General features: G+C 37.9%; 1 protein-coding gene across 1 annotated transcript in view; it reads left to right on the top strand.

The window, feature by feature from the left end:
* Positions 1 to 17,474, top strand: part of LOC111195199 (mucin-5AC) — a 47,374-nt gene that overhangs the window by 4,864 nt on the left and 25,036 nt on the right. The window contains exon 2 of the mRNA XM_049476151.1: positions 3,592 to 3,701. Within this exon, the coding sequence (XP_049332108.1) occupies positions 3,596 to 3,701 (106 nt within the window). The 5' untranslated portion in view covers positions 3,592 to 3,595. The remainder of the gene's footprint in view (positions 1 to 3,591; positions 3,702 to 17,474) is intronic.

Raw genomic sequence — 17,474 nt, 5'->3', positions numbered from 1 at the left:
CTTCACTGTGACCAGAAACATTCTAGTGATTGCTATCTAAATTGTACCCATTAAGAGTTTAACCACATGCATTTACAATGGGTAGTCAAATGCATCTTCAGTAAGTCAGACTGAAATATGATCGCTGTGGAAATATGATCTGAGGCATAATATGCAAATTAGCTCATTGAGCAGCAATTATTACAGGTGAATTGATTGTACTGAGAGGAGTTTTACTTGTTGAATGAGTCTTAAACCCTATCTGGACGGGATTCATTTCTCAGGGGGTTCTGGGGTCTTTTCTTTTTTATGGGGGGTCCTCTATGTTTTGATTCTCGTTTGGAACGACCATGTGTGTGTTTTTCTCAGATGTCCTCTGAGAAAATTACAGGCTAAATGACTGTATGACTAAATGAATTACTGTTTTTTGCTGAACTCCGTGGTTTTGAGGGAATTTTAGTCCCGTCCGGACGCACATCTCTGAGTTTCATCACCTCGCGTTTAATAAAATAGCTATTTGTCCACTGCTACTGTACGCGATGTTATGTGACCGAGAAGTCCAAAAAACTCACTGGTCCTCCTGTTTTTTCAATTGCAGTCCGGAGAACTAATCCCGTCCAGATAGGGCTTTAGACAGATAGATGTGTTTACATTACTATAAGGTTTGTATCTGTTTCAAATGTGCATTTGTTGTGTTTACACCTTGACTGTTATATAATCGTGATCCTTAAGATGCATGAAGTAATCAGGTGTAAAAGGTTGTATTCACGCACAGCTAGTTAGCCTACGCTACAGCTATTCCAGAAATGCCATGGAAATATCATGTTACAGTCAGCTTTAAACCACTGCAAGCCTTTAAACTATGTTTTAAGTACTCACAACATTAATTTACATTTTACCCAATTATTTCTGCATTATGTATTATGCATATGGAAAAAGTAATCATTTCCTTTTTGTGCGAGTTCATAACATAAAAGTACTTTAGCAATCCATATTCCCGCAGCTAGCAGACTATATAGTGATGTACAACTTTCCAGTAGAAACAACACTATGTGCTTCAAAACTTGGTGTTGTGTTTGACCATTTTGTCAGCTTTAAAAAAGTACTTTTAAAGTTTCACTGGTGGGCTATGGAAATATATAAAATATATATGTTTTGGAAGGATATTTAGGTTTTAATATTGTCCCGTTTTTTTTTAGTTCTGCTTTGGTAATGCCAGATTTTCCTTTGAATTAGGAGATAACTGTGTTAGCTCTGTTTACCATACTCTTATTGTTAGTAAAAAAAAGAATTGTCATGACGATGCATCAACTATATTTAATATTTTTTATTATACTTATTATTATTTTTATTTATCAAGCTGTGTGTCAAATTGAATATTTCTCAATGATTATATTAATACATTTCAAAAATGCAGTGTAGAAACTTGTCTCCTGTCTCTTGATTTGTTATATTGGTGGATTCTTAGCTGTCACTGGTAGATTAATGTGTTTGTATGTTTTATGTGAAACTGACCAATGGACACTAAGGACTTATTTACTAATTATTTAGTGCTTTTCTGAGAAACTATCGCTCTGCTTCAAACAATACAAACAGACACAGATCACCAGGTAAAGATAAACACCTGTAATCAGACTGCACCACACTGTATCATCACAAAAAATATTAATAAGACTGGCTGACTTTGGCTGACTTTGTGGGCCCCTGTGATTTAAGCTCTTGTAGATTAAAAGAAATGTACTGTATTTGCTTGTTTTCTTCATTTTTGTGTTCTGAAAATAAGTTCTTTCTATACACACTGGACTCCAGCTTGTAGGCTTCTTTAACTGGGAATTCTCTTCATCGTACTGTATTTGCATGTTACATTTTACCCACCACAGAAAAGTCATGGAAATTTAAATAAACCTTTAAACCCGTATTTGTTTATTCCACTAATCACATAAGCAACGTACACATTACATAACATACTGAAATAGCACGGCATCGTACAGCGCAGCATTCAAAAGTAGGTTCCTGTAAGGCGATATAGGGAATATCTGTGTGAGAAAGGCTGAATCATGATACCTGTTTCATTAAAAAAGCAAAAATAATAAAACATGAAACGTAATCCTCTCACAAAAGAAGACTGTCCAGAAGCGTTCATAGCAAATTCTTCAGCCCTGAGAGAAAGAACAGGAACAAGAGAACAAAAGCAGCTCTTTCGTGCATGAAAACAGGCAGAAATAATGAAAAGTGCTTCTGGCCATTTCTGGAAGGTGTTTGTCTCACTGAAAAGTGCTTTCTTTTAAACTAGCATGGTTTCAGAACTGCAGCTTTTTCACAAAACAGCAGCTCACCTTTTCTACTGTGAAATAGCTCTATTTTATTCGTATGGCTTTAGAGATGCCACTGTCAAACAGCAAGAGTAGCAGCTAAAACTGAAGTGCTTTTAAAAATCAAGGTTACTAAATGCCCTTGTGGGTGTAGAATAGATACAAATACGTTTTTTTTTTTACATTTGTGTTGGTTTCAATCAAAGTAATAATAAATTACCCAAAAGTGTTTTGCCTTAATGGAATTATTACTCATTTTTTTCTTTTAAATTTGTGTAATTTTCATTATTACACAGTACTAAGCACTAAGTCTGATACTTAAAAGATGTGTTCAAGTTTTCAACAAGCAGGAGTTCCTGGGTGGTACAGCGGTCTAAGCGTAACCCTATCATAGAGAGATCTCAGGTTTGATTACAGATAACACAAATCGCGTTTGGCTGGGATTCCCAGGCGGCATAACTGGCTTTGTTTTCTATGGGTGGGTAGGATAGAACTCTCATAGCTCGCTAACACAATAAGTAGCCTTCAGTTATCCAGTAACACTTTATCCCTGTATTAGTTCAGAGAGAACTCAGTCTTATGAACTTTGTGCATAAGACTGGTTACCTCTGGCCTAAGATATGTACCAGTTTACCATGTTTGCCCATAATGACAAAGAACTACATAATTCTGTGTTAACGGTTCAGTATACAGCTCTGAAAAAATTTAAGAGACCACTTCAGTTTCTAAATCAATTTCTCTGGTTTTGGTATTTATAGGTATATGTTTGAGTAAAATGAACATTGCTGTTTTATTCTATAAACTACGGACAACATTTCTCCCAAATTCCAAATAAAAATATTGTAATTTAGAGCATTTATTTGCATAAAATGCTCAATGGCTGAAATAACAAAAAAAGGATGCAGAGCTTTTAGAAAGTTTAAGTTTTAAGAGTTCAGAAATCAGTATTTGGTGGATTAACTCCACAGTTTTTAATCACAGTTTCCATGCACCTTGGCATGCTCTCCTCCGCCAGTCTTACACACTGCTTTTGGATAACTTTATGTCACTCCTGGTGCAAAAATTCAAGCAGTTCAGCTTGGTTTGATGGCTTGTGATTATCTATCTTCCTCTTGATTATATTCCAGAGGTTTTCAATTTGGTAAAATCAAAGAAACTCATCATTTTTAAGTGGTGTCTTTTTTCCCAGAGCTGTATAATTTAAATGATACATTAATACTTCATACAGCTTGAGTCACAGTCTGGACTGAAATCACTGTACCACTGTAGTAAGTCATTTTCTCATTTTGCTCTCTTTCAGAAGGATGCCTCAAAAATACAGGGAGCACCTCTTTGGACGAGCGAGGAAGTCCAAACAGCACTTCCTACATATTCTCTACCTGTGTTTTTTCCTTCCACTTGTCCCTCAAGGTATGAGTACGACATTGTAGAGCTACAGTTCAATGTGTGTAGACATGCAAATGTGGGTGTTTCCATGTTTTCATCATGTCTGTTGCACAAGTCATGTGGAATTGTTTTCTTTAAAAAAAAACGACAGAAATGAACAGGAATATAATACTGGGGAAAAGGAATGTTCAAGTTAAATTCAATATTATTCAAGTTTCATTATTTATTCTAGACACGATTAAGTCATGTTGAAGACTAGAATCAGATAAAATGAGTAATATTTTCCTGCTTCTGAAATTCAGCTTCAGAGAACTGCCTACATTTTCTCACTTTGATCTAAAAGAATGTCTCACACGTGGCTTAATCTTTTTTTGTTTTTGTTAGAGTACAAGATTGATCTCATCTCAGTCTTAGCAAAGTATTGCACAGAACAATGATGGGAGCCATAAAAAATCTTGTTTATTAAGCTTAAAGATGTTATGGTGAAACAAGCTGACAAAGGTTAGGAGGATTTAATATCTAATAAATTCAGTTTAAGCCAGTTAATGTAAGGTTTAAGACACATGCCATACACTTATGAACACATACTTTGTTGCACAAGTTGTCACAACAAAAATGGAATAGTACTTTAGTGCTGGTGTGCGTTCGCTTTACTGTGTGGTTGGTGTGGCACAGTGGATAACACCACTACCTGCCAGTGAGCTAACTACCACATTGCATGGGAGACTGTGGTTCAGTTCCCATCCTGGGTGACTAAATGCTGTGCTACAGAACAATAAGAGTCCCTGGGCAAGATTTCTAACACTACATTTGTCCACCTCTGTAATATAAAATAACATTCTAAGTCACTCTGGATAAAAGTGTCAAATAATGCATTAAATGAAAAAAAAGTACATTTTAGGTGTTAGTGGGTGAACCTTCATTAAAAGCGGTGTTTTGAATTTTTAAAGGGCAGCCTGTGCAAGTCCAGTTTGCAGTCACCTCAAGATTTATAGACATCAAAAGATCTCTTTATTTTTTATGTCTCAGATTTTCTTTTCAGAACAGAACACAATGAGACCTCAAGCTTTTCTGCTTTGTGTCAAAATCACCCCACAGTTAAGTGTTTTTCTTCTGTGGAGGGCTTAGTTGAAAGATTTCACAAACCAGTAAAACAATATTGAGATCTGCTTTATTTCTCATCATATACAGATATAAAGAAAACACATTATTTCTTTGGAACATTATGATGGTTGCCAGCATATCATTTCTTGCAGTGTTTTGTCACTGCGAATATTTTTCATAAAGAGAACAAAAGCATTTGTTCTCAAAGCTCTTAAATTAAACTCAGTTATCCCATTTTCTTTATTAAAAAGTGGAAAGCTGGCAAGCCCTAATGCTGTAAATATGAAAGAGACTTAATTCAATTTAGACGTAATGAATTAACATGAAGCAAAGCACATCTGCACTTCTCATTAGGCTATTAGTGTTAGGAGATGTTTCCCTTTCAGTGAACTGAAACGATTGTGACGTTGTAAAGTAGTGTCAGTCTTTATTCGTTTTCCTTAAGGATGCATTATCATGAGTCAGGCCTGCTCCAAGATCAGGGCCATTATACCTAAAACGTCTAAAATAATCAGCACTGAACGATGCCCGCGCATCACCCCGAGAATCTCTTACGGACATGGACTCAGGTGTGATTTGTTGCCATAGCGACAAGGCCATTGAAAAGTCCCCTCTCTTTAATAGCTCTCAGGGTCTCAATGTGGTTCAAATGAATAGCGGAGTGAAGTAAAAGGAAGATAGATGGAGAGGAGAAAGCCAAACTGAAGGCCAGAGTGCTGTGAGCTGGAGCGAACCTGAAGACAAACACTAATGCTCCCTGTGATGTGCTAATCCCATCAGAAGAGCTCCGGCTTAATTGCTCTGACGGCACTTTCCTCGCAAGTAAATTAAGCTGCACCTTAAGCTGTAAATTGAATGAGAGAAGGTGCAGCAGTGACTGGAAGCTGTATATTAACAGGAGCTAAAGCGCTGAATGAGTCGAATTTGTGTAGGAGTTTCAAGACAGACAAAAGGGTTCATGGAACAATAGAATTTAAAGACTTTAGTCAAGGAACTTTTCTTTATTTAAAGTGATTTTACATGTATCTTGTTTGGTCTTGACCTTCAGACAATTCAATGTTTTCCAAAAAAGAATAGGCAGGTGTGAAAAGTGGCAAGTACCATGGTTTGGACCAAATTACCAAAATGTGTCAGACCAAAAACGCAATATGAAAAACCAAACATACTATCATAATTATTAAATCTAAATAAAAGAAAAGTTGTTATCTTATCCCAACAGTGAGCTGATGATACAATACAACACTGTTATCCAGTTTTACACAACACAAAATGAACCACTGTCTTCCATCAGTCTTTACAAAACAGAATATTGCAATGCATTGATATATCAATATTGTCTACTCTATCAAATGTATCTGTAAACCTACCTTTTTTCATAAACAGAAATAAAATGCATCCAAAGGGAAGGACACGCATGTTTATGGTAGGGAGGGAGAATTCAGCACAACACCTGGAAAGGCAACTCACCAAACTGACAACATTCCAAACCAATCAGTGTCAAGTATTGAGAGATTGGAAGTCCATATAGGTAATGATGACAAAACATGGCAACATTGTTTAGTGTACTCACTAAACTGCAGCATAAAACCGTAACTAATAAGCTCAAATATAAAAACCTTGGTTCAGACAGGCTAACCTTGGATGTGTGCCTAATGGCCTAGCTTACAACCAAAAATAATCAAAGCAAGACTCTTGTCTGTCGGCCCATCAGGGCAAAACAGGAAACCACTGGGGTCACGCACCCACTGTTGTCCAGGCCAATTTCACTACTGTTCTTTTTATCTTTTTTCTAATATTATACATAACTACTTTCTGAACCATGTTGTGCTTTGATCTTTTGTGTGGTTCGTGAGTTTAACATTGTTGTATGACGTGTAACGATGGTTAGGCACTACAGCCAATCAGAACTGTTTGCCTCCACACTTTACATAATGCATTAATAAATAATTAATCCGGACAGGATAAGTTTGCCAGGGGGTTCTGGAGAAATTTTCTCTTTTATGGGGGTTCCTCTGTGATTTTATTCCTGTCCGGAACGACCATGTACAGTATGTGTTTTTCTCAGATGTCCTTTGAGAAAATTACAGGCTGAATTACCTGCTGTTTTTCTCTGATCTCTAGTTTTAGTCCTGTTGAATAAAATAGCTATTTGTCCACTATCTCGCACCGTAATTACACTTTGGGCGAGTGTTTTCACAGAGATCCACGTAAACACAACATAGACAAGCAAGTGGAAATGGAGGAGCTACTGAACTCGATGTGACATAACCGAGAAAAACAAAAAACTCACTGGTCCTCCTGTTTTTTTCAATTGCATTCCGGATGCAAGAGTTTTATCACTGAGTAGAAGTGTGAAATATTTTTCACAGACGTCCTCCTGAGAAACTAATCCCATCTGGATAGTTCTTTAGAGCGGTGCATTATTTTGATGTACACTACTAGTGTAGTGGTACACTGTAAGCCCGGATAAGTTGAACTTACTTAAAACGATTGAGGAAACCGGTTGCCTTAAAAAAGTTAAGTAATGGGTAATGAAAACTTAAGTTAGCATAACTTAGAACATCAAGTTATTACAGCTAAAGGAGAAGTTGTTTTAACTTTTTTTATTTTTGTTATACGGTAAGACCAGATTAGTTAAGTTTACTTAAAATAAAATTAAGAAACCGGTTGCCTTAAAAAAGTTAAACAACAGGGTATGTAAACTTGAGTTAGCATAAATTAAAATCAGGTTACTACAATTAAAGAGGAACATGATTTATTTGTAAGGTAGCCCAGGGGGAATCACTACACACTGATGGTGAGTGTCAGATACTGTTGGACACACCCAGTATGCAAATAGATTGTGACAGAAGCGAATGGAAAAGAAGCTGCCAATGGCAACAGACTAAACTCAGTTATTATAAGTTGATTTAACTTATCTTTATCTCTGTTTGAATGTATATTTGCCCACAAATGATCAACTAACTCAAAATAGTTGAGTAAAGTTTAGAAATATCCAATTTTATGTTAAACAGACTAAAATCATTTGAGTTCAAGCAACTTCTGGGTTTACAGTGTGATTTGGGACATGGCAGCAACTTCAGGCCTCGTGCCCACTCTAACGAGAGTCTCTAAACTCTACAGGCTACAGCCAAGTACATAGCTGATCTACTGAGGGCTAATAAAGTTGAAATCACCCTGTTGTATACATTAAGCCAGGGACTTGTCTCATGCAGATTGGTGTAATGTTTTGTACAGGAATTTGCATATAACCACAGTTGATGGAAACACTGAGTAATTCGTGTTTTCCCTTTAGTCATTCATTACGTAAATATGCGCCAAAGGGAACATGCAGAGAAGAAATCCGTACTTAGTGTTTTGTGTTTAGTTTCGTTCTGCTCTGTTGATACGGCACTTGGGCTGCTTTGTTGTTGCTCAGACCTCTCACTTCTGTGGTTTAGCATTTTATTATAGACCATAAGCACCACATAAAGAGATGACTTAAATTCCTGTGTTAATAAGGGCTGAATGTATTAGGAGCCAGTTTTCACCATTAGATGAACCAGTGATAAAAATATATATTTTTTTGCATTTTAGAGCAATTGGCAAAGACAAGATACTATACAGCTATGCATATAATTTGGTTATGAGCAATAGAAATGATAAACCAGTTATAATATTGTTTTATTTATATACCAAATTCTTTAAACGACCCCTACTTTACCCCAGCTTCATCAGAAGCCACCTTGGAAGCTTTTCTAACAGGCTGGAATAACTTGAGTATATCCTAAGACCATACTGACTGCCAAAACACACTCATTACATCGGTAATATACCGATGGAATGAGTGTATTACAACCAACACCTTGTTTCTACTCGCTTTGTCTTTATTTAGCTCCACTACCCATAGTATAAAATATTTGGGTGGTGAGTCATTCTCAGCACTTTAGTGACACTGTCATAGAGGTGATGTTTTAGTGTGTGGTGTGCTGGTAGTGGAAGTGGATCAGACACAGCAGTGCTGCTGGAGTTTTTAAACACCCCAGTTTCACTGCTAAACTGAGAATTATCGACCAAGCAGAAATATCCAGGCAACAGCACCCTGTGGGCAGCATCCTGTGACTGCTGATGAACGACTAGAGTAGTCTTCTAGAGAAGTCTAAAAAATACTCCAGTAGATACAGATACAGCATCTTAATACAGTATTACAGTATTAGTATAGTATTAAAGTAGTTCTGTCTTGTTACTATACATCTCTGCATTGGGGATTATTGTCATTGGTAACTGGAAGTTCAAGACAGCATCAATTATTCACAGTTACACAATGCAGTACCATTTAGCATCTTTCTCCAGGCAATCTGGCCTGTTCAGTTATGTCACTGCTGGTTTGAAATAATTAGTTGGTTTAAAGTGATGAGGCGGAGAACCTGCCTTCACCATCCCTTCTGTCAACAATACCGCTCTGGACAAAAATAAGAGACCACTTAAAAACTATGATTTATTTGATTTTACCAAATTGAAAACCTCTGAAATATAATCAAGAAGAAGATGGATGATCACAAGCCATCAAACCAAGCTGAACTGCTTGATTTTTTGCACCAGGAGTGGCATAAAATGATCCAAAAGCTGAACTGCTTGATTTTTTGCACCAGGAGTGGCATAAAATGATCCAAAAGCAGTGTCTAAGACTGGTGGAGGAAAACAGGCCAAGATACATAAAAACTGTGATTTAAACCAGGTTTATTGCACCAAATATTGATTCTTAAACTTTTAAAACACCATCTTTTTTGTTATTTCAGCCATTTATATATTTTTTTGCAAATAAATGCTTTAAATTACAATATTTTATATGGAATTTGGGAGAAATGTTGTCTGTAGTTCATAGAATAAAACAACAATGTTCATTTTTACTCAAACATATACCTATCAATAGCAAAATCAGAGAAACTGATTCAGAAACTGAAGTGGTCCCTTAATGTTTTTTTTTTCAGAGCTGTAAATTCTTAGACATAAATTCAGGAGCAGTTGCTGTAAATACAGTAGAAGCTAATTTGAAGCATTAGTCATGTGACTACCATGCTTTCAGTTAGTAAGCCCAAAACTAACCCTACTGTGCCGGTAATGCCTTTTCCACTGTTCCTGGTTGGGCTTTCCGTGAAGTCTGGGCAGGGAAGAAACGGCGTAATGAACAAGCCTCCACTGATCCAATGGAGCGGCCCTGAGAACCAGCATATGTTCTAGAATAAACAGCCTGTAATCAGTCCGGTATTCTTACAGCCTGACAGCTTACAATTCCTCTGATTCATCTGATTCATAAATCCATTCGGTGGAATGACCAGATGGAACTGAGAGTCTCTCAGGTGCAAGCGTGGCATCTGGGAAAGGAGAAAAAGAGAGAGAGAGAGAGAAAGAGAGGGAGAGAGAGCTTTTCCTGGCACAGAACAAAGACTAGAGCTAGAGAATCTTTTGATCCTAGGTGAGCGCAGTGGCCAGTCCAGCAGGCCCACACTGTTATGACATTTCCCTGCTTTAATCTCAGATTAATTAGCAGAGGCGAGTGTGTGGGCTGCTGTGGTCAGCCAAGGAGATTTAGACCATTTAGCCCCTCATCCCTCCAGGGAGCCGCCAACACCACACCGACTGGGGCTCAAAGGAGTGAGAGACGGGGTTACAATTAAACCGCAGAGGTTTTGTGTGTGTGTGTGATAGAGAGAGAGAGAGAGAGAGAGAAAAATAGGTGAGAGGTATGGTTTTAGAGGTGGTAAGATAAAGACATGTGGGACAGAGGATGTGATTAAGTGAGAGTGTGTGGGTGATTATGTCATGGGCAAGTGCTCAAACTCCTGACCACATAACCCTCAGCCTAAGACAGAACAGCAGGTCAGACCCAGCTGTGTAATGATTCGTAAAAGGTTCAGTTACAGTGTGATGCAATGCTTGCTTAATTTTAGGGATGCATACTACTTGTTTCCTTCTGATACAGATGCCAGATTTTTAAGTATCTGCAAATATTGAAACCAATACTGATACCAACTTGCATGAAAAAAAAATAAATAAATCAAGCAAATTATATAGCAGTCAATGCTCATGTTTTTTTTCATTTGAGTAAATGATTTGCAATTTGTGCTCACAATTTCTTTAATACGTGCTCACGATTTCTTTATTCTGTGCTCACGATTTCTTTATTCCGTGCTCACAATTTCTTTAATCCGTGCTCATGATTTCTTTATTCCGTGCTCACGATTTCTTTATTCCGTGCTCACGATTTCTTTATTCCGTGCTCACGATTTCTTTAATCCGTGCTCACGATTTCTTTATTCCGTGCTCACGATTTCTTTATTCCGTGCTCACGATTTCTTTAATCCGTGCTCACGATTTCTTTATTCCGTGCTCACGATTTCTTTAATCCGTGCTCACGATTTCTTTATTCCGTGCTCACAATTTCTTTATTCTGTGCTCACGATTTCTTTAATCCGTGCTCACGATTTCTTTAATCCGTGCTCACGATTTCTTTAATCCGTGCTCACGATTTCTTTATTCCGTGCTCACGATTTCTTTATTCTGTGCTCACGATTTCTTTAATCCGTGCTCACGATTTCTTTATTCTGTGCTCACGATTTCTTTAATCCGTGCTCACGATTTCTTTAATCCGTGCTCACGATTTCTTTAGTCCGTGCTCACGATTTCTTTAATCCGTGCTCACGATTTCTTTATTCCGTGCTCACAATTTCTTTATTCCGTGCTCACGATTTCTTTATTCTGTGCTCACGATTTCTTTAATCCGTGCTCACGATTTCTTTAATCCGTGCTCACGATTTCTTTAGTCCGTGCTCACGATTTCTTTAATCCGTGCTCACGATTTCTTTATTCCGTGCTCACAATTTCTTTATTCCGTGCTCACGATTTCTTTATTCTGTGCTCACGATTTCTTTAATCCGTGCTCACGATTTCTTTAATCCGTGCTCACGATTTCTTTATTCCGTGCTCACGATTTCTTTATTCCGTGCTCACAATTTCTTTATTCTGTGTTCACGATTTCTTTAATTCGTGCTCACGATTTCTTTATTCCGTGCTCACGATTTCTTTAATCCGTGCTCACGATTTCTTTAGTCCGTGCTCTCGATTTCTTTAATCCATGCTCACGATTTTTTAAATCCGTGCTCACGATTTCTTTAATCCGTGCTCACGATTTCTTTATTTTGTGCTCACGATTTCTTTAGTCCATGCTCACGATTTCTTTATTCCGTGCTCGCGATTTCTTTATTCCGTGCTCACGATTTCTTTAGTCCATGCTCACGATTTCTTTAGTCCGTGCTCACGATTTCTTTAGTCCGTGCTCACGATTTCTTTAATCCATGCTCATGATTTCTTTATTCCGTGCTCACGATTTCTTTAATACGTGCTCACAATTTCTTTATTCCGTGCTCACGATTTCTTTAATCCGTACTCACGATTTCTTTATTCCGTGCTCACGATTTCTTTAGTCCATGCTCACGATTTCTTTAATCAGTGCTCACGATTTCTTTAATCCGTGCTCACGATTTCTTTAATCCGTGCTCACGATTTCTTTAATCCGTGCTCACGATTTCTTTATTCCGTGCTCACGATTTCTTTATTCCGTGCTCACGATTTCTTTAGTCCTTGCTCACGATTTCTTTAGTCCATGCTCACGATTTCTTTATTCCGTGCTCACGATTTCTTTAGTCCGTGCTCACGATTTCTTTAATCCGTGCTCATGATTTCTTTATTCCGTGCTCACGATTTCTTTAATACGTGCTCACGATTTCTTTATTCCGTGCTCACGATTTCTTTATTCCGTGCTCACGATTTCTTTATTCCGTGCTCACGATTTCTTTAGTCCATGCTCACAATTTCTTTAATCCGTGCTCACGATTTCTTTATTCCGTGCTCACGATTTCTTTAGTCCATGCTCACAATTTCTTTAATCCGTGCTCACGATTTCTTTATTCCGTGCTCACGATTTCTTTATTCCGTGCTCACGATTTCTTTATTCCGTGCTCACGATTTCTTTATTCCGTGCTCACGATTTCTTTAGTCCATGCTCACGATTTCTTTAATCCGTGCTCACGATTTCTTTATTCCATGCTCACGATTTCTTTAGTCCATGCTCACAATTTCTTTAATCCGTGCTCACGATTTCTTTATTCCATGCTCACGATTTCTTTATTCCATGCTCACGATTTCTTTAGTCCATGCTCACAATTTCTTTAATCCGTGCTCACGATTTCTTTAATCCGTGCTCACGATTTCTTTATTCCGTGCTCACGATTTCTTTAATCCGTGCTCACGATTCCTTTAGTCCATGCTCACGATTTCTTTAATCCGTGCTCACGATTTCTTTAATCCGTGCTCACGATTTCTTTATTCCATGCTCACGATTTCTTTAGTCCATGCTCACAATTTCTTTAGTCCATGCTCACAATTTCTTTAATCCGTGCTCACGATTTCTTTAATCCGTGCTCACGATTTCTTTATTCCATGCTCACGATTTCTTTAGTCCATGCTCACAATTTCTTTAATCCGTGCTCACGATTTCTTTATTCCGTGCTCACGATTTCTTTAGTCCATGCTCACGATTTCTTTAATCCGTGCTCAAGATTTCTTTATTCTGTGCTCACGATTTCTTTAATACGTGCTCACGATTTCTTTATTCTGTGCTCACGATTTCTTTATTCCGTGCTCACGATTTCTTTATTCTGTGCTCACGATTTCTTTATTCCGTGCTCACGATTTCTTTAATCCGTGCTCACGATTTCTTTATTCCGTGCTCACGATTTCTTTAATCCGTGCTCACGATTTCTTTATTCCGTGCTCACGATTTCTTTAATCCATGCTCACGATTTCTTTATTCTGTGCTCACAATTTCTTTATTCCGTGCTCACGATTTCTTTATTCCGTGCTCACGATTTCTTTATTCTGTGCTCACGATTTCTTTATTCCGTGCTCACGATTTCTTTAATCCGTGCTCACGATTTCTTTATTCCGTGCTCACGATTTCTTTAATCCGTGCTCACGATTTCTTTATTCCGTGCTCACGATTTCTTTAGTCCATGCTCACGATTTCTTTATTCCGTGCTCACGATTTCTTTAGTCCATGCTCACGATTTCTTTAATCCGTGCTCAAGATTTCTTTATTCTGTGCTCACGATTTCTTTAATACGTGCTCACGATTTCTTTATTCTGTGCTCACGATTTCTTTATTCCGTGCTCACGATTTCTTTATTCTGTGCTCACGATTTCTTTATTCCGTGCTCACGATTTCTTTAATCCGTGCTCACGATTTCTTTATTCCGTGCTCACGATTTCTTTATTCCGTGCTCACGATTTCTTTAATCCGTGCTCACGATTTCTTTAGTCCATGCTCACGATTTCTTTAATCCGTGCTCACGATTTCTTTATTCCGTGCTCACGATTTCTTTATTCCGTGCTCACGATTTCTTTATTCCGTGCTCACGATTTCTTTATTTTGAGCTAACGATTTCTTTAATCCGTGCTCACGATTTCTTTATTCCGTGCTCACGATTTCTTTATTCCGTGCTCACAATTTCTTTATTCCGTGCTCATGATTTCTTTATTCTGTGCTCACAATTTCTTTATAGATTTTTATAGGCACTACCACAAGAAGCTCAGAGGGAAACGGCTCCCCTGGCACAAGACGCTTCCCGTGTGGGGAGCGTGTGCACAGTACATTGCGGAGCATATTGCGAACAAAGGAACATAGCGCCGTTTCAATAAAAAGCAATAAAGCAATAAAGTTGGCTATTTTCTCATGTGTTTTTTTGGGTGTGCTTACTGCACAGTAATACTCTATATTTATATTGTCGATAGTTGAGTACATTTAAAAGCAAACAATTTAGTTCTTTATCTCATGTGGGAAAGGAATTAGAGTTCAGGACTTTCCGTACTTTGTGCACCACTTCTTTGATGTATGTGTATGTAATAGGTTCTGATAATTATCATTAGGTCAGGACAATAGAAAAAATGTATTGTAATAATGTTTCTGGACATATTGCCTAGCCTTGGGCCTCCAGTCTATTTCTCTTATATTCAGAGAGAGAATGCGAGGGCTTTCAGGAGATATTTGCACCTGTTGTTATATTGTACCATGACGCTAGAGACTGCAGGTGTATGTCATACCTGCAGGAGCATTCCTGAAGTCCTAAACAAACAGGAACACATTCATACTCACAGGCACAAACACACACATACGTACATGTGCACAGTCATTTGCTTAATCTGCTGCAATTTAGTCTTATAGTCATGACTGACAGTATGCCCATGTAGAGCCCAAATGTGGGCTGGCCTGTTTCGCAAGCTATCGTATATGATTATGAAACGCTGTAGACACAAGCTGGAAACACAGCAGAGCCACAGATAATTTGACAGGAATGTGGTCCAAACTGGCTGCTGTGGATCGCCATATATTTACAGATGAAATAGGCCGCAGCTGCTTTCATAGCCTGTCTGTCTTACAGATAAGCAGCACACACTTTGTTTACTTAAGACCTGTTTTTTTCCCATCAAACTACACCAAGATTACTGTTGCTTGTTAACTAGTCACGTTTAATCACGTCCAAGTAGCTAAAGGAATGTTCCAACATGCTCCAAACTAATCTCCATTTCTTATGTTTGTAGAGGTATGGGGAAAAAGTTACTTGTAATAGAAGTCAATGGGTGGAGCTAGAATTGATTCCTGATTCCATTCTGTCTTGTTGTTGTACCTGTTTTAATTAGATCAGTGGTTCTCAGTGTAAATATAAAGTAAAATGGCCTACAAGAACACAAAACTCAACCTTTTATGTTAAATTCTTTTTATGTTGTGCTGATAGTGAAAATGAGAAGTATGGCCTGACCAAATAAGGTTTCCCCTTAAAATGTCTTGTCCCGTATACTGGCTACAAGTGTAGGTGATACAAAAACTCTTTTTTTCTGTTCACTCGCTCTTCGCCATTTAATAATTACAGCTCAATAACAGGAATCAACCAAAATTCTGCATGTTTGAAAATAGATGTAAAAACTATACAACCGTAATGACATGAAAGGTTTGGAGGACTGTGTGGTTTGTATTCAGGAAAATATTGATTTTAAAATGAAGTTCAGTAAAGAGCCAATTTTATGATTTTATTCAATATATTTTGACATTAGCAGATTTGCTTAAATATTTGTTTTATATTTTTCTGTTAGAATTACAATTATGATTTTGAATCCTTCTTGAATGCTTGATCATGAAAGCTTTTTATGTAATGCTTGAATAGAAATCCTCTATATGTATTGGTGTAATGTCAGGCAGACAATTGACAGAAATCCTGGCCTGTTAAGGGGTTTTAAAAAACATCTCCACTTCCGATTCAATCTGATGAGTTCATTCTGCTATATGTTTTTATTTGTAAATGTAAAGTTTAAGGTTTATAGATTTTTATGACTTGATGTGATGTTAATAGTCCACTATAATCTACTGCCTCCCCCTGAGGAAGGGCAAGTAGGACAATAGACTGTGCTTCATGGCACACTGATGGTTTGGGCCCAGTGGTTGAGAATTGAGCTAATTGAGGCTTCTTTGCAATATGTTTGAATCTCAGCCAGACTGCAAGTTCTTTTGTGGAGGTTTCCAGGATGGTTTGCATCATTAATCATCACTGTTTAATATATAAAAACAAAGCTTAGATGTCCACCATGTACAATGATCAGCCATAAAATTTATACCACCTGCCTTCTATTGTGTAGGTCTCTCTTGTGGCAGGGAGTCTAACCAGTCAAGGTATAAAATCCACATGAACTCTGGTACAAAGTCATGCAAGTTGTGAGGCATCAGTGAGACTTGGCATGCCATGACCCTGTTGCTGGTTCACCCACTGTCCCTAACTAGACTACTGTTTATAGGCTCTGACCACTTCAAACTGGGAATACACTGGGGGATTCATTGGTTGGCAGAGAGAGAACTTTGTGTAAAGTTTCTTAAGCTTTTGCTGATTGTTAAGCTATACACCTCTACTGATGTTTGAACGATTCTTAATCTTGCTAAGTGGTTATTTAATTTGATAAGGAAACTTGTATATGGTCTTTAAAAATGTTTTGAGAAAAGTCAGTAGAAAAGAACTCTAGGGCAGCGGTTATCGTACTAGGATCCGCAGAGGGGCAATAAGAGGCACAAAAAAATAATAATGAATATCCTGTATCGTTACATATTTTTTGCCTGATAGACAGAAAATAAGAGACATGTTGCAATGCCTGCAGTTTTAACTGCTGGTCTAGGGGGCTAACACACTACCACCATGATCCAAGGATCACCTAGTGCTTGCTGTCAGCAGCTGGAATCTGAGAGCAAAATTGGAACTTATCTCTCTGGGTGGGTAGATGGTGCTCTTTCCATTCATCACTCATAGGGCCCTATTTTAGTGATGTATAGGCGAGTTGTCAACTGTGTTAACGGAGGAAACTGATCTGCTTCTTCACAAGCTTCACGACACACCTTGCGCAGGGCATAAGATAGGGCTCTTAGTGTGATGCTGGTCACCACAGGCTTCTGTCACTGCACTTTACTCTAATAGTGCTGGCTACCCAGTGCCGTATCGTATCGTACGCAATAATATCGCCAACATTTTTGAATATCGTAAATGATATTGTACCCTGAAATATCGTGCCATATCACCCACCCCAATTATCACATCAGAGCACTACTTTTTTCGCTTTTTT

Source organism: Astyanax mexicanus, chromosome 1 (genome assembly GCF_023375975.1).
Source record: "Astyanax mexicanus isolate ESR-SI-001 chromosome 1, AstMex3_surface, whole genome shotgun sequence".
NCBI lineage: Eukaryota > Metazoa > Chordata > Actinopteri > Characiformes > Acestrorhamphidae > Astyanax > Astyanax mexicanus.
Note: the sequence above shows the minus strand (reverse complement) of the source record. Positions and strands in the feature narration are given on the sequence as shown.